Source organism: Poeciliopsis prolifica, unplaced genomic scaffold (genome assembly GCF_027474105.1).
Source record: "Poeciliopsis prolifica strain line A6 unplaced genomic scaffold, Auburn_PproV2 SCAFFOLD014, whole genome shotgun sequence".
Taxonomy (NCBI): domain Eukaryota; kingdom Metazoa; phylum Chordata; class Actinopteri; order Cyprinodontiformes; family Poeciliidae; genus Poeciliopsis; species Poeciliopsis prolifica.
This window is the reverse complement of record NW_026562389.1, coordinates 9,472,792-9,491,237: the sequence shown is the minus strand read 5'-3', so window position 1 is coordinate 9,491,237 and position 18,446 is coordinate 9,472,792. Positions and strand designations below refer to the sequence as shown.

Genomic DNA, 18,446 nt, shown 5'->3' with positions numbered 1-18,446 from the left:
GCAAATACTTTAGTCCGTTGTCCTGGACTAATGGTATGACGTACTATTTAATGTAAGACTTTACTGATTTATTCAGCTAGTCTTCATGATATTTTGAAAAAGGAGAGTGTAGCTTGCACATAAACAGAACTGGAGGTCTATGAATATATTTGTGCTTTTATAAATTAGAAAAAAATTACAAATGTTAAAATCCCCCCATTTTTTTATTTTTCATTGTATTATACCAAACTGAGAGAGAAAAGATCAGTTCAAGTAACTGACTGATTAAAATCCTTTACAATCACCCAACGCAGATTCCTCCGTTTGCCAAAACTCCAAAGTTTATATCATTTTTAAAAACTAAAATCAAATAGAGTAATCAGACTTTTATTTCTTGTAAGAATGGAGTGTAAATCCAAAATGTCAGTCTTTATTTGAATACACATGCTGTATTTAACCAAGTCTTAATACATCAGATAAAAGCCCTGGTGTTGTATTCACCAGGCTGTATTTTAGAGTATAAGTCAATAAGTAGATTTGGTCCTATTCACCATAAAAACAGAACCAGAGCGCTTGGAAATTATGGATCATTTCGTGTTACATGTAACATTTGTGTTAGTATATTTCAATTCAAAAGTCATAGTTTTGTCCTAATTTATTTAAATCAGTTTTGAATTTTGGTTAGAGACCAAATAGACCAAAAAGCCTATTATATATAATACATTATATATAAATATATAATGTAAGTTTCTGCAGTGGAGGTTTAGGTTAAAATGTAAAATCTCCAGAGGAAGCGCAAAAAAAGGTGTCAATACAAACATATTTGGATTTAAACCTTTTCTTACATGTTTCAACATTAATGTGAACAATTTCCTCCCTTCAGTGCGATCTGCATCCTTTTGCCAGGTTCTTTTTTTCTGGTGTCGTCATCATATTTGTTTTTGGTTCATGCGTCCTGCCTGGTGTTTGTGTGGGCTGCCTAAATCCTGGTTGTCATCCTCTCCCACTGTGTGTTTTTGCTCACATCTTCGGCGCTCAGGTCGCATTAACCCACTTCTCACAGTTCATAAACAAAAGGACGGAAAAGCTCCTGGGCTCCTTCACACCGTCCTGAAGTTCCCAGCGCCGCTGACCGACCGGCGCTTTATTTACCGCTCATATTAACATGCAGCATGATAAGCATATTTTCCTCAGCGCGGCTAACAGGATGCTTTATCACCCCACGCAGATTCCTCCCTGTTAGTTTACAACCTCGTAAATAACTTTTCTTCCAGATGAGATTTAACGCCCAAGTTTCTGCTGCAAAATCAGATTCAACTTTCAACAACAAGACACATTTTGGTTGTGAAATATTCCCCCCGGAATGTTAAATCACACCTTTGCTTAATAAGCAGGAACAAGTTCAGAAGATGCAACGCGACAACCGAGTGACAAGGAAAATTATGAACTAGATCCTAACAGAGTTTGGTTTGAAACTTTTAAAGATTTCCTCTCAGAAATCACCTGCTAAACTTGCATATTTTCACTGCGTGGCGGCGCTGAATGATAAACAGGTTATAATTATTATCCGAAAATATCCCAAATCACCGGGAACTTCTCGCTCTGAAAGAGACCGACTACGACGACGCAGCTACAGATGTTCCTGCTCTGACAAAAGAGGAAATAACCCCAAATTATCAGAGAAACTAATAATAAACTAATTCATCAAGCCACACCGCAATTATCTCCTTTGTGTCTGTGATTAGACCCGATTTCCCATTAATGCTTTTGTTTTACCTTTGCTGTAATTGTAGTTAATCATGTCAATGGCGGAGAAGCGTCGCATGTTTTTGGCAGCGTCATTATCTGCAAATCTGCATCTTTAATTTGTTGATTCCCTCTTTAGCGGGGATGTGATCTCCAGCTCCATGATTACGTCTCCAGGAGCCGAGAATCCGACAGAGCCGGGAAACTCTTCCCTTTCTGCTGCTGGGAATCTAAAAAGTGAATGAAACGCAACTTTTTGTTGCTTTTTTTTTCTTTTCTTTGACCAGCTTCACCTTTGACCCCTGGAACAGGCACAATGCCAAATCTATTTCCCCCTGCGTTAGCCTCATCGTGGATTTTAATACGTGGCACCCTGTAGGAAGGGAGCCGCCCACACCCAACCCAAACAGCGCGCCCCAACTTGACAGCTCACTCCAATTACTGGCCCTCCTTGTCGCATGGCCTGCATTTCTGCTCCGAGCAGATCGCATGTGACCCCGTCCGGCATGCCGCTGGTGGAAAGGGGGGGAAATGAGGGAACCATGCAGGAAACAGGAGAGGTGAAACCAGCATTTCCCAAAAACTCAGGCCAATCAGAGACGCTTATTCTAAAAGTATTTCTAGAAAATACTTTTTCAGGGCGTCGTAAATTCATGTATCTAAAGGTAAGGCCTAGATGTTTATCTTGGCCTTTTGCTAATTTCTCTTGTCAACCCGCATGATTTATTTATTTACGATTTTCTTTGGGACATTTCTGTCATGATACAGTTTTAAAATTTGACTCATAATGGTCTGAAAAGTTGATTTGTTGAAACCTGCAGAAACACTGCTGCTATTAAAGGGTCAAAAGAGAATCTGTGTTTAATGAAGATGGCAGAGATTCAAAGCATCATCACCCAAATGGATTAAATTGATTAGTTGAGAGTTATTTTCAACTGATTCTGTGTGTAAAACAGAAATTTGTTGTTTTGCGTCACGTTTTGCCTGATAGATGCTGTTTCAATTATCGGCAGCTTTGTTTACTTAGAGCATGTAAAACCCTGATGTTTAAGCAACGGCGGGCTTTGGTTCCATCTGCATAAATGAGAGGAACAGAGGCTGAGCACACGATGCATTAAAAAGCTGCTTGTTGATGGCGCCATGGCCTGCAGACATGATGTGAGCTTATGTTTCTGGTGCAGTTCAGAGTGTTTGTGGCGTCTCTGCCGGCCGCTCTGGGAGGACGTTTGTGCCGAGGACGCGTAATTTAAAAGTACAGATGAGCCCACCGGCTCTCTGCGGACGCTGATACTCTGTGGCACCCAGAAGGGAAATTAACAAATGGCCTCTTGTTTATTTTTGGTTCATGTTCAGAGTTCTTGCTCCGAAGTGTTGCACATGTTGTCTGAGCTGTTCCACAGCAGAGCTGAGCTTCTGGGACGTAAAACAGCTGCGTGTCCGCTGCAGAACTGCCTTTCTTTTCTTGTTGTTTTTTTCCTTTTGATTTTGATGCTGCTGCAATTTATTTCCAAAGATCTTCATTTTTTGTTATCAGTGGATTGTTTTCAGATACAATTAGTCATAAATACATCCTGGTTTTCCAGATTTGGTCTGCAATTATAAGGAGTGACAAAAAACTAATTTAGTTTTTGTGTTTTAGTTCTGGTAAGAGAACTACAAAACCCATGATGCAGTGCAACAAAGATCACTTTGTTAGGGCTATAGGTGTAAAAATAGAGGAGTCATGTTCCAGTCATTACCAAATCTTTAACAAAGATCCTTCCTGTTTGATTTCAAAACAGAAGATACATTGGTTTTCAAATTACTTGTCGGGATCCCACAGCTAAATTAAGACAACAGTTCTAACAAATGTCCATTTATTTCTGTTTTTTGGCCTCTATGTCCTCCTAGATCAGAATCATAATGCTAGTCTGGGTTTCTTAAGCTGCCAAATAATAAAAAGACAGTATGATTATAAAATACTTAGTCTGAGGTTTTTCTGAATACCCAAAAAAGATGTAAAACACCATCATAGTGACTCAGAAGTGAACTCCAGTATTCTGTTATTCCACGAGTTATGAAAGATAAGGTGATCAACTCCAACCTGATTAATATTTTCAAATCAAAAGAGCATAATGTTTGAATTAATTTATGACAATGTGAATCTGAAACATGTCTGCACAGAAGTGGAGTCAGTAGTCTTGCATCTAGACGGTTTGAATTCTTCATTAGTGTCTTTCTGCATGTAGGCAATGAATCGAATAGATGAATTTGAAAACTAAAACAATTTTAAATGAAAAAAAGTGTCCATACAACATTAAAAAGACTTACTTTCACGCATCTAAAATGTAAAATGTCTTAGATTTATATTTTAAGGTAAGTTTACCTTTTTTTTCACGGGACTTTACTGCCAGGCAAATGATTGAATGACACAGACCTTCTAGTTACATTCTGTGACTAGCTGCTAATATACCCCTAATAGCTAGCTAACTAGCTTTTTGCAACTATTGTGGGTAAATAACACTTTGTCGGCTGTTGGCTGGATGAATTTTATAATGATCTTAAAAAGTCTTGAATTTGAGTTGGTAAAACCTGTGTGAGTTCAGAATACCAGCTGAGACGTTTGAGAATTACACTGCAAAAATGCAAAATCGTACAGAGTAATTTTGGTTCAGATTTTGGTGCAACTTGAAATAAAACAAAAGTAACTTAAAAGTAACTTTTCAGCTAGAGATAGGAGATTGTTTTAAGAATAATTCTGTAATATTTTTGAAAAACCACTAATTAAACTGGCAGATTATTTCACTTATGACTCATGCAAAATCTGTGAAATAATCTGTCAAAAGAACAAGCACTATTAAGAAATTATTTTCTTAAAACAAGCACCTATCTGTTGCGAGAAAGTAACTTTTTAGCTTTTTTTGTCTTATTTCAAGTGTACTAAGATATTTATACTAGAAATTAAATCAAAAATACTTAAGATTTTTTATTTCTGCAGTCTAGAAGTAAACATCCACTGATTTATGTTGGATTCCGGCAATTTTGTTGAGTAACCTGCTAGCTTACTCATGACATTTTGTAAAGATGTGTTGCATTTCAAGCCATCTCTACTGAGTTTAGGTGTTGTCAGGACACCATTTATTTCTGGATCTTTTGCATTAAATTCCAGATTAGGTTTGTTGGAGTTTTAAAGTGTCACTCTGCAGTTTTCCCGTTCCAATCTGCCCACCTGTCTGCTTTTCTGCTCAGGTTCTATCAGCACTTACATTTTTAGAAACCACGCACAAGTCTGGAGAGGAAGTATTTAAACTTTTATTAAAAGAACCACGGCTGTGAACTGCGACTAGTTCTTTCTACAAGCATCTGTTTGAAGCTACATGCTATTAAAAATAAAATAAAAAAACAAAAAAGGGGGCCTTTTATGAATGCATGACACAATGGACGTTAAAATCTGCAGCGTGTGAGGAAACGGGGGGGATTCGGGTTTCACGGGTCGTAAAATGTGCTGGCTCTCTGCAGGGGAAGGTGCACTTTCTAAACTGGCTCTGCCACTGATGGAGCCGGTCGATTAGCTGGAAAGCCAGTAGTCTGAGTGGAGTGGGGCGACTTGGGCAACGCGAGAACAATCCCTCCTCTGTCTGATCCTGCTGGCACCGCTCCACGCTCGTCCTCCCACGGTCTCCCTCGCTTATGATTATTTTATCATTTTAAATTCTTCATGCCGCATCGCCGTGGCACCGGCCCCGCTCGAGCTCGAGCAGAGCGGCGCGTTGGCCATACAGTACATTCACACTACAGCTATTTGGACGGCGCTCTGGTGTGGCTCTGTCCCGGTCCCTCGGTTGGATTCTGCTCGTCCATTAGTGCCATCTGTGCCTTCATGCACCGTCTGTGAGGGCCCCGTTGACGCCAAAACGATTGGCATTTCTCTGGAACAACCAGAGGGACGGTGCCCAGAGCTTTTAGCTGCCAATGATGTGCACTTACTCTGACAAAACCAGAGGGTGGTGTTGGTGGTGGTGAGGGGGTGTGAGGAAGCAAACAGGAGGCCCGAGCAGAAAACAGCTGCAGCTTCAGTCCTGCTGCTTCCATCTTTAAGCTTCAGGAGATGCCACTTATCCCTGCATCAACAGACAGAGGATACACAGTTAAAAAGCTCTTTCATCATTTACATTCAGGACGTTTAGCCGGATTTATTCTACTTAAAGGATCTCTGCTTGAGTGAAAAGGTAAAACGGTCAAACTCTGTCTTCAGCCAGCTTGTCCTCGTCGTCATGAGACTGAACCCAATTTTCTTCATGTGGAAACAGAGCGGAGCATGAAGCCCCTGCACCGAGACCAAAACAGTGAAACTCATTTAATATGGGGCCACATCAAAAATCATATAATAATTATTAACACACATTTCTCTGCATTCAATTTTCTCTTCTTAAAACTAACGGGGCAGTATTATGTAATAGTCATTTTCTAACACATTCAAGTAACTGTCAAAAGAAATTTGATGTCATAATTTAATGGATTGAAATTGGGCTGCTGTCTCTTTAAAATCCTGCTCTTTCTGAAACTCCGCCTTCAGGAAATCAACGTAACAACATTTTTATCAATGTTGCACTGAGAAGTAGCTCCTATAATGAGCTCAGCAGACACCCTGTTCCTCCAGGCGTTTGCTAATTGCTGCTGGCTAGTCTCGAGGAGCTGCAGGAGAGGACTGCTCTATAATGCAGAAGCTTGGAAACTGCAGCTCTGAGGAGGAGCTGCATCTCAAAGGCGGGGCTTCATCCTCCCAGGCGTTTTGCACAGCTGAATGGTTGCCAAGGAGATTAAGGACTTTCTCAAACAAGCATGAAAGAATCTGGGCAAAACTTCACACATGTTTTTAATGAAGGAATAAGAGGTTATTCTATAATAAGTTTAGTTTGCTTTGCCTTATTTCAAGTGTAATTTAATATTTGCATTAGAAACCAGACCAAAAGTACTTAAGATTTTGCTTTTTTGAAGAGAAACTTGGCAAATATAAAAGAGACACCATACCAGCGATGACACCCGGTGTTTTTTTAAATATATGTATATAAATTGCACACAATCCAAATTGCAATGTTGTGCAGCTTTTTGTTCTGCAGGAGGAAAAACTACAAGTAGGTTTTATTTCTGAAGGTTTTTGAGAGACTTTGATGTCTTTGGATGTTGCAGAAAGTAATTAAACCTGCAACACAAGAAAATGTTTCCAAATTTTTACATTTACTAAAATATCTTATATCTCCCTAGAAAGCCTACAATTATCACACCCACTTCTGACCGCTGACCATTAGCATCTGTACGCATTTAGAAGATTCTAACCCTTGTTTCTGAGCAGTGCAATGAATCTGTGATCATATATTATTCATAGAAAAATTATTTCGTCAATCAGATGATAAAAAAAACTAATTAAACTAAATGGTTTGCGTGTAATTAGGATTAAATGCCTGCAGCCAGATCTCTAACCCCACCAGGAACCAAGACAGAGGAAGCTCTGAATTCTCATTTCTTTATGTTTTCGTGTGATTTCTGATTTACAACTCCACTGAACAGATCCTGAAAGTAACTTATTTTCCAGCATTTTCCACGATTTCTGCTAATATTAACAGTTGTGTGGAGAGGTTTTTTTTCTCCCACCACTACACCTTATGTGCTTGTATAATCTTTATTCATCTCTTTACAATCCGTAGAAATGCCTGAGTTGTCAGCGAGCATCATGTATTTGGCCGAGTCTCAGGTGGCTCTGATTTCCCAGCAGGCCAGATGGCAGCGCTGTGTGGGCAGTGTGTGTGTGTGTGCGTGTGTGTGTGTGTGTGTGTGGACGCGGGGCTGCGAGATGAGGGCTAGTCGCCTTGTGGAGGGAGGATTGCTCACACTCTGGCTCTCTCCTCTGTTCCCCGTGCAGCTGTGCTTCTCCCTCCAACTTGAACTTTTAATGTGTTCAATATGTGGCCGAGGACTCGGAGTAAAACAGAACACATGTCCGGTGGCTGAGACTCGGCAGGCGGGGGGCCACCGAGGCGACAGCAACACTGCATACACTTGTTTTTTTTAATTAACTTGTCAAAGTCTGGTGCCTCCATCAGACTGAGACGAATACTTGCCACTTTTCTGACGGATGATTTCACTTCCAGTGATGACGCCTTTGAATATTACCAGAGAAATAGAGCGTTTAAGTCAGAGGTGTCCAAACGTTTTGAGACCAAGAGCTACTTTTTCTCTCACCAGCCTGGTGAGAGCTGCACTGCAAAAACACAAAATCTTACCAAGTATTTTCGGTTTAGTTTCTAATGAAAATGTCTTATTTCATTTGAAATAAGACTAAACTAATTTGTGAGTAACTTTTTAGCAAGAAATAGCTTTTTTAAGTCCATAATTCCTCAATATTTTTGAAAAAATGCTTGTGAAATCGCAGATTATTTCACTTCTGATAACTGAAAAATGTTCTCTTATAATTGGAACTAGTACTTTTTATCAATATTTTTTAGGAAATGCGTACATTTTTACAGATGTAAGGATTTGGACAACATTGACTGTGTCGCAGATTTAATTCTTTTGAATGTGATCATTTCTGCAGGATCCAAAGACATTACAGTCTGTCAGAGTCCCTGAGGAATGAATCCTACTCAAAGTTTCTCGTCCTGCAGAATGAAAAGCTGCACAATATATTGAACAGCAATCATCAGTGAAGACTTGAATTTTTTTATTGTGTGCAATTTATCAATCACAAAGCACTGGATGTTGTAGATCGGGTGTCTATTTGTTGCAAAAACACGAAATTTATAAAATATTTTGATTTAGTTTCTCGTGCAAATAATGCTTGTGAAAGAATACAAAACTAAAATATGAGTAACTTTCACCAAGATATAAGAGCTTAGTTAAGTCAATAATTCCTCAACATTGAAGAGGCAGATTATTTCATTTATAAGACTTTTTTCCTATGTTATACATGAAATTATCTACCTGTATTATTACTTTGTCAATTTTGGGGAATTCTTTCCTTTAAACAAAGTCCCATTTCTGTGTTTCTGTGACTGCAGTGCATCACCACATACTGCCCTGAAATTTTAGTTTCGCCATTGTTTTTTTTTTGTTTTGTTTTGTTTTGTTTTGTTTATTGCATGAGTAAAGATGTTTTTCTACGTGCTGCTGAAGCATTTTAAAAAGATCTCTTTGGTTAAGCTAAAACCCCCGCAGCTGTTGCAAACATAGATATCATTTATTTTTTTATTCTTAAAAGAAACTTGTGTGACTGATTAGCTCAAAAAACCTAAATCTTCTTAAATCCATTTATTCTTATGTTCAAGTACAAACAGAGCAGCAGAAAACCCACATAGTTGACATACTAATTTACTGTGTGTTGATGTCTTTATCCACTTTAAATTTGCTGTTTATTTCACTAGAATGTTAGCAGAAAAACAAGATAAGAGTTAGAAAAACTAGTGAGGAGTTGTGCAGGCGCCCTGTTGCTGTTGGATCAAGTAAAACCTAGATTAACTAAGATACTGTATGGGCTGCAAAGCTCCAATGAGCGAGGAAAAAAAAAGTCTGTTCTGGTAATAAAGTCTTTCAAAGCCTGAAAGCTTATCACTGCAAAATAAGCATCTTGCAACTGGATTACAACTCTCATGCTTGCAAGTGTTTTCACACTCCAGTCCAGATGGGAGCTTCGTTCTGTAACCTAAATAGAAGCTTCTTTCCTCCATCTTTTGTCTTTGATATCGTAAATGTGACACACTATACAGTCGATTAATTCGCCCAGCCAGTACAAATATTTGGAGAGGAGCTAATACTCCATCAGCTGTGTTTATTTCCTTGTATTTGTCTCCCAAAAAAAAAAAAAAAAACTGTGAAGGCGACTCATTTCAAACTTGTTCAGAGCAAACAGACACAAAATGCAGATTTGTTGAGCTCCTAGAGAATTAATGCAGCCTGATTTATTCATTAATTGGTGAAAGAGACCCAAGAAGAATCGATGTATTATTAGTTTGGCAGCTTAAACTCTACGAGTTGGAAAAATGTCTGACTTTAGAAGAGAATTAGTTTAGATATTAAATTTAAGAAATAGATTCAGGTGGGAAAGAATTAGTCAGAAAACTCAAATCTACTTACAGTTTGGTGAAAGCCATAGTTCCTCTGAAGAGTTTCTACGACGTAAAACAATAAAGAACAAACAATGTAAAGCTAATGTTGAAAGCAGAAATACAAACGACTGCAATGAGTTTATGTCACATTTCGTCCATCTACTTTCAAAAACTGGATAACTTTTATTAACTTTGTAACTTTGTTAACTCTTAGAGCAAAAGTGCCAAACTACAGCCGCCATAATGTTTTATGTCGCCCTCGAAACTGTAGAGTTTTTTGCTTAAATAATATTTTATTAATAAAATCAAACCAGTTTTTATCCATATCCTACCAAATTACATTCATCTATAAAGACGTTCCATATTATTTAATTTTAAGAAGTTCTTATCAACTGGAGATGCAGCTAATTGGAGGTAAAGTCAATCATTTTCTCTAGTTGATACACTTGAAGTGTAGCTTCAACTTTTTTTATTTCAGTTTCTAAGATATTTTTGGTAGATTCATCTGGCCTGTTATGTAATTTGTGAGAATTTTATTTAAAAATTTGATGACATTTAAGTTCAAGTAATCATGTTTGTAATCAGAAAATAGTAATAAAGTTTCATTTTTGTTATTCTTCTTAGTAAATAATTAACAAAAAGCATCTCCCTTCATGCTTGTACACTGCAAAAACACAAAATCTTACCAAGTATTTTTAGTCAAGTTTCTTGTGCAAATATCATAGTGCACTTGAAATAAGACTAATTTACAAGAAACTTTTCAGCAAAATATGTAAGCTTATGCCAATAATTTTTGTATTTAGATTTTAAAAAGTAAAAGTTCCACTATTTTTTCAGTAATGAGACATTTTTTCTGTTTTGTTTTTTAATTAAAAAATAGAAATAGCATTTTTCCATCTGAAATCAAAAACTTTTGACTTATAACAAGCGTAGTTATCTTTTTGAAAAGTTACTTTTAAGTTATGTTCATCTTGTTTCAAGTGTACTAGGATATTTGCTCCATAAACTGGATATTCTTGGTGTAACTCCTCATCTGAAGGTGTAATCCTGCAGTAGATAAAGAGAGAAGGTTCATACTTTTTTATTGAAACACTCTGTGCTTTGTTCACAATGATCTGCTTTCGGTGCCATGTTGGACCGCTCTTGTAAATTAAGAATAGACGCGGCTTTAATCAGTTTAATTTGACGTCGCCATTCAATATATTTCCATTAGCTCCAACAGGAAGCCAGTGGAGTGTCTGTAATGAACCTTATTAATCACAGCCCTCATTTGGAAAAGTCTCTGTGACCCCCACCCTCTCGCCGTCTTGTCCCTCCACCTGACTCACCCACCCATCACGCTCCCCTCCGTCCGTCTGATGAGATTCCTCTGATGCTTCACGCTGACATATTCAGACTATTGTTCCGCCGCTCCGGGCAGCACAGGTGGGCCTCCATCTTCTCCAGCATGGCCCCCGCTACAGAGCGCCGCTCCCTGCCAAGCCAAACCCCCGTTTGTCCTCTGAACAGGGAAGCTGGAATAGGTTTGACCGTATTGCGGCGCACCTGCTTCATCCGCTCAGCAGATACCCCTCCACCCCACCCCGCGCTGTTAAACCCGTAAAATCCACTGAACTTAGCCGCTCTGATGGACGCAGCCAAAACAGCATCTGATGTGCCTTATTTGTTGACTGTGTGAGATTAGTTGCAGAGGGTAGACGTCGAGGGGCTTACCATGCAGACATGGAGCGCCCCCCCACCTCCACATCCCCTCCATCAAACACCCACCAGCCTTGCCAAGTAATGAGAAACGGAAGACGCTGCAGCCCGTTTAAAGCCCCTCGTCACAGTCGGTCCGCGCACATTTGGCTTCCGGGCCAGATTGTGGAGCAGAAACCTTCAGGAAGCCCACCGTCCGTCCGATCCGGGACAGGAACCTGTTTACGAGACGTTTCTATCTGCAACAATCTGCTTTTGTTTTCCATTTAGACAATGAAGCAGGTGTGGACACATCAGAGGAGCGACTGGGTGCCAGATCAAACCTTTTCAGTCACTCCAATCACATTTAAAATTGACTCTTTTCTATTATTTGTCTTCCTCTGTGTCTTTATGGCAGATGGTCCTGCAGAATCAAGTTCCTGCTAAAACAGGAACGTCAAACTCATTTTTATTTCAGGTCACATCAAGATCATTATGTCCTTAAAGGGCTGGTTGTGGCAGAAAGCAGTGATCAAATAACCTGTTAATGCTGCAAAAACACAAAATCTTACCAGCGCAGATATCTTAGTTCACTTGAAATAAGACAAATCTAACTTATGTTACTGTTCAGCAAGACACATGATATTGTTTTAAGTCAATAATACTTGAGTACAGATTAAAAACTGCTGTTCCACTGGCAGCATTTTTCACTTATAACGAGACAATTTTCCATCTTATAAATGGAAAAGAATCTTCCAGTGTATCTGGTAGTTTCCTATTTAACGTTAAGGAATTATTGACTTAAAACAAGCTCCTATATCTCACTGAAAAGTTACTTGCAAGTTAGTTTTATCGTATTTCAAGTGTGCTGATATATTTGCACTACAGCAACTAGAAACTAGTTTTTGCAACAAACTGTTAAATTTTCTGAGTTCAATTTTACAGATGTAACAATTCTTAACATCTTTTCACATGGTCACCGTTTTTGATTAGTTTACTCAAAAACTAATTTGATGTGAGAGATAAAATAATACTTAAGCACTTGACTGTTATCTTAAAGTTCAATGAGTTTAACACACACACACTCATGGCGGTTCGGGTTTGGCCCCCAGGCCTCCAGAACGAAACTGGCTCTGTTTTAGGAAGTCGAATATGTGACACAACAATCTCTCTCTGATTTCTTCACGGGTAATTATTCAATGCAAACATGTCGAAATTCCTACCTGGTAAAGAGAGGAGGCAGAAATATCCAAAAACCCAGAAAACCTAACAATATTTCTAATATTTCATGTGAAAAAAGCAGCCTGGATTGTTGTGCAGGATATTTTTTCCTTCTGAATTCATTAAAAGCTGTCTTATATTATTGATACTAAAGACTTAAAACAACTTTATTTTGCTGTTTTCGATTTGGGAGATCCCACAAACTTGTTCAGCTATCAGCCCATTTTAAGAGATGAAAACAATTCAAATTGACTCAAACCTTTGGAGAAAGTCAGATTAGAGTTTCAGTATTTAACCTGTTAAACGTGATGTTGACTGTTTCTGCTTGAAAATGTTCAAGAATGATTTGAAGCAGTTATTTTTCTATCTTCATCTGGTCTAAATGTTCATGCCAGTTTGGATCCAGAAAGGTTCGAGGTCAGATTTCACCTGGATGCTTTTTCTGTTTCACTTCAACTGAGTTATTTCCATTCATTGTCACCTGAAGACATTTTACAAATCAATTCCAGTTAAATAAACCTGCTTTAATCCAACACAGTTTCAGCTCCCAGACTCAAATTTTGTACATTTTCTACTCATTTTTGGATCTTTTTAATGTTTTTCACGGTGCATACACATTAAAGCTAAATTATTTTATTGCATGTTTCAAACATTACACAAATCACCAAGCCGTGCACAAATCAAAAGCTGAGACTTTACTAACAGCTCCTGTGAAATTGGACTAAGAACTAACAGTTTGCTCTCAGAAACTGAAAAATGAGAACCTGATGGATGAAATGCAGCAATTTTCTCTCCTTCCACTTTAATCTCTTTAGAAGAGAAGATTTTTTTAAAATCTGTTTTTCTGCCTCATTATTTTCTCAACCCATTAAAACTGTGTAGGAACCCTGACAGTTCAGGTTATTTCTGAATATTTTAGACCACTTCTTGCATATTTTGTTTTTTGATTCCACATAAATTGCATATATTTCAGTATTTGGCTCCATTTTCTTTACACATCCTCCAAAAATACTCAGTGAGCTCAGCTCAGTTCCTCAAACAGGCATTAATGGATCTAATTTAGGGATAGTGGGTTTGTGTTTGAAATCAGGTTACAGTAGGGACGCAGAGACACAGGAGCGGGTTGTGTGTGTGTGTGTGTGTGTGTGTGTGTGTGTGTGTGTGTGTGTGTGTGTGTGTGTGTGTGTGTGTGTGTGTGTGTGTGTGTGTGTGTGTGTGTGTGTGTGTGTGTGTGTCTGGTTGTGAGGCAGTGGAGGATTCGCTGTGTGAGAGCTCCCTCTTGGTGTCAGTCGGCCTACTGTTGGTAGTGGAGCGTCAGAGCCGGGACTTTACAGGAACCAGCGTTTTTGTTTTTTTTTTTTTTGTGGCTGTTATCAATGCAGCAAGTTGACAAGTTGATGCTTTACTTTGAACTTTTGCTTTTGGGTCAATCATCTCTAGATGGAAATATTGTGTTTGCCACCACAACTTTAATGCTTTTATTTCTCCATCGTTTATTTTTGTAAAACAAATACAAAAGTGCAATGTTTGTTTTGATCAAATTGAACATACGGTCATGAAAAATATTTTTAGGATAAAAATGGAAAGAGACTAATTATAAAGTGAAACAAAACTTTTAATGCTGTTTTTGTGTTTTTCAGGGCCGCTGTGTTAATTTCAACCGCGTGCCGCATCAGGCGAGCAGAACTACTGTGTGAAAGCGACGGAGCTCATGGCTGCAGACCAGGCAACAAATTCAGGGTTATTTTGGTTTCGCCAACGTTTCTTGCAGCTGGAACCACTAGACGTTTCCCCGGCCGTCACTTTTTACACCCAGCTTCCTCTCTCGTCCTCACGCGTAGATTTCTGCATCATACCGGCTGAAACATGTCATGTTTTAATGTTATTTTTAACCTCTAACTTATTTACTCCCTGATTCCGAATTTCTTCTTTTTGTTTGTTTGTTTTTGATAAAAAAGGAAAAAAAATAGTGCCTCAGAACTCAGCACTCAGTCTGTGTTAGCTTTTCATGTGGACCAAAGGCTTAACATATTCTGACCATATTGTGCCTTCTGAAAAAAAGCCCGGTTTCATGGACACAGACGGAAACTATCTATAAAAAAAAAGAAAGAAAGGGGGCTGTTTGCCTTTGGCGTGGAAGTCGGAATAATCCCAGCGGGGCCTCCAAAGTGCAGTAGTCCGTTTTCCTTTTGGCAATGTCTCATCTCGACTCTTCTCCAACTTCAGCGGCGCTGGCTGCCCGGCGGCTGCCCTCTGACTGGCTTATCCTGTCATTTTATCACTGAGAAGTGCACACGCATGACAAATTGTAGACAGGACGCCCCAAGGTGTTGGAAGGCACCAAGACTTTGCCCTTTAGTTTTTTTTTTTCGTTGTTGTTCTTACAGATACCTTCTTTTCATTATGCGCTCGGGACAAGAAAATTAATAGAGCGTTATCGGACCGCAGGACAGCCTTCTGAGCGGGACGCGTCTCCAGCTACGTTTGAGGGATTGATGCCTTCCAGACCTTGACATGGCGCTTGGTGTTTTCAGTTCAGTCTGCTCTCTGCTCAGTAAGGCGTAGCACATCACGGCCGATAAACAGGCCTATCAGTTAGGACTTAAGCTACAGATGCAGCTGCACTCCCTTCGCCTGCGTCACAACTCGCCTGTTCCCCCAGCGCCGGAATATCAAAGTTTAATTAAAATAATTAAAGGCAACAGCAAGCAGCAGCCTGTGAAGGCTTGGCTGTCTCTTTTTTTATGCCTTTTTGACTTTGAATGACCTATAACTGTGCAACAAAAAAGGAGGACACGGCGCCGCGGCGACGGTCCACCATGTCCAAAACACAAACCCAAAGCAGCGGATGCGACGGACGGATAAGTATTGTTCATTTCCAGAAATGATGCCCCCCTTCCCACCCTGATATCCCTCCCAAAAAATCTGGGGTTATATATTTATATTTATTGTAGACGTCTCAAGCGTGCTGTCATGACGCCAATCCTAAATGATGTTAGTGTGAGCGGAAACACTGTGGGGGAGGAAAAGGGGGCAGCTGAAGAAAAAGGCTCGAATGATCCAGTCACTTCGGATACCGTACTTCAGACGCAGAATGGATATTGGAGTCGAAACCTGACAAAGCGTGCCGGCTTTGACGGGAAGCGGTATAGACAATGACCAGTGGCTGGGTCAGTGGGATGTCTCCGTGCAAGCAGGGAAGCTTATCAAATGACACTAAAAATAAGTTCAACAACCATCAAGTTTGAGGGGGAATGGGTCTCACGTTCGGGAGTACGCGAGACGGGGCGTCGGGCGGAGCAACCCGCTCTAATTATTCCTTTGTTTCGCCGCCGTCCTGATTGGACGGACATGAACAATCCCGGGTCCAATCCTCGGGCTGCGCCGGTATTTCTGTCCTGATTTAAACGCTTTTAGCTCCTTGCATAATTTTACAGGTTGACATTTAGTTGAGCGTCCGACTCTTTCTGAGATTTGAACACGTAGGCGGCGTCTGCTTTATGTTGCCACTAAGAGCGCAGGAATGCTATCAACCTGGACTAATGAGGTATTTACATGGCAGTCACAACATGTCACCCTCTGAGTACATTATTACACATCCTGCTCACTTCTATTGCTGTTCATAGAAGATTAAAAGCAATAGAATTTTTTTTTTTTTTTATTGATAGCGATAATAAAATCAATTATTTTTGTAATTTTTTTTACGTGTTTGAAATGCTGTACAACTGGTTTTAAATCAACATTTGCATTGTTTCTTAAATTAAATTTGAATTGCATGTTTGTTTTTTACAGTTTTACACACCAACCAGCTCAGTAACTAATCAATTTAAGATCATACCGTCTGTAAAAATGAAGCTTTTTGTATTTCCAGCACCTTAAAATTCAGATTTGAATCACACAAGTTGGACGTGTGAGCTGCAGACTGAAACACCAAAAAGCATGTTTCTCTTTATTTCTTTTAAATGTTTTGTTGTTGTATTTAAAGCTTATTTCTGTTTCACACTGTTTTTTATTATTAAAATCTGTTGTGTCAAATACACAAACAGCGAAAAGCAAACAGCGAGTTGAGTTTTTTTTCTCTGGCTTTTATTAACACGTGTGTGCTGGTAGGGGTGGACACGCTGAAGGCTATCTTTAATTGGGCCCTTACAGATTTATAGGGCCCGACAGTGAGCGTGATTATGCTGTGTACGTGTGTGTGTGTGTGTGTGTGTGTGTGTGTGTGTGTGTGTGTGTGTGTATGTGTGTGTGTGTGTGTGTGTGTGTGTGTGTGTGTGTGTGTGTGTGTGTGTGTGTGAGGATGGAGGAGTGGACAGTGTGTAGCCTCTCCCCCAGTGAAGTCAGCTACTGGAGGCACCAAACACAAAATGAATCTGAATCCCTCTGAGGTTTTTATCGCCCTAAAAACGAGATCTTTTAGTGAAATCTGTGTATTGGTGCAAAGTGTGACAACAAGCGACCTCAGGTGTGTCTCTGCATTACACACACCTGCATAGCCAACACTCTGCAGCCCAGCATTAATATCCCATCACTCACCAAAAAGCTGGGTTTTCAGGTCAAAGAATTGAAGTCTTAAAAATGACTGAAAACATAAAATTTGTTTTTTGTATTTTAAAGGTTTTATTTGTTTTTAATCCTGTGATTAAAACTAAAAACTCATCATTTGTTTAATTTTTTAATAAAACTTTTGTAAAAAGCAAAAAATCAACATTTCAACCTGTAAAAAATGGAAATGTCAGCTTGGAAAACTTGTAAAGTATTGAAGCATTTGAATTGAGGATCTATGATCTCAATCATAACAATATTTTATATAAAAAAACAAGTCAGTCAAAGCAAAATACAGTCAAGTCCTGGTATTATGAATTATTTTTGGCAGAGTGATGTAAATAAACATAAGCAATACACACAATTTTAAATGTCTAAAAATATTGAATATTTGAACTCAAATAAATTTGTCATAATTCTAACAAATATATATAACAAAACAAACTTTATATATACAATTAAAAAGTGAAATAACAGCAACACTGGTAAATGCTCTCCTCTTTGTTTTAATTCAACAAGTAGAAGAAAAATGGTAACACTGAAAATATGTAGAAAAACTTAACAGAAAAAATAAAATAACTAATATTTAAGTGATCAGTTTGCACAATTTCAGCCAGTAAAGAACACAAAATGACATCAATAGTTTTTTATTAAAATCAGAATTGCATGTAAATAATTGAACTGATCTGTATTCATCAGTTACACATGCCACCATCACATTAAGACGAATTCAACACCAAGAAGTCCAACAAAAGCAGAAATAAATCCGTTTGTGTGCTTGTCAAATAAAAGCAGCTCTAATGCTTCCTTCCTTCTGAAATTGTTGCACTTCCAAAGACAGACAATTAATCATATTAATCCCTCACAAAGAAAAAGCAGGAAGATGAATTTCATGTGTCGTTCTGGGAAAATAAGCAGTTGGAGGAAGAAGCCTCTGTGGAGTTGTGAAGAAAATCTGCCTTGATTATATTTTGTGAAACAGTTTTTTGTTGTTTTTTTTGGTTTGTTTGGAGCACATTGATCCAACAACTGTCAGGCTCTAAAATTTGGTCCAGTTTGTAATCTTGTCAGCCTTTATTTTAATGACTTTAATCAAACATTTTGGCAAGTTGTAGTTCCAGATTACTGAGGAGGTGGTTTGTCCGAGATCAACTATTGTGACGTTCTGATAAATAGAACTGCAAACGATCCATCTGCAGT

At 38.8% G+C, this 18,446-nt stretch overlaps 1 protein-coding gene across 1 annotated transcript in view; it reads left to right on the top strand.

The window, feature by feature from the left end:
• The window catches only part of antxr2a (ANTXR cell adhesion molecule 2a), a 77,697-nt gene extending 60,939 nt beyond the window's left edge, over positions 1 to 16,758 (top strand). Inside the window, exon 17 of the mRNA XM_055039803.1 lies at positions 14,342 to 16,758. Within this exon, the coding sequence (XP_054895778.1) occupies positions 14,342 to 14,398 (57 nt within the window). The 3' untranslated portion in view covers positions 14,399 to 16,758. The remainder of the gene's footprint in view (positions 1 to 14,341) is intronic.
• Positions 16,759 to 18,446: the final 1,688 nt, after the last annotated feature.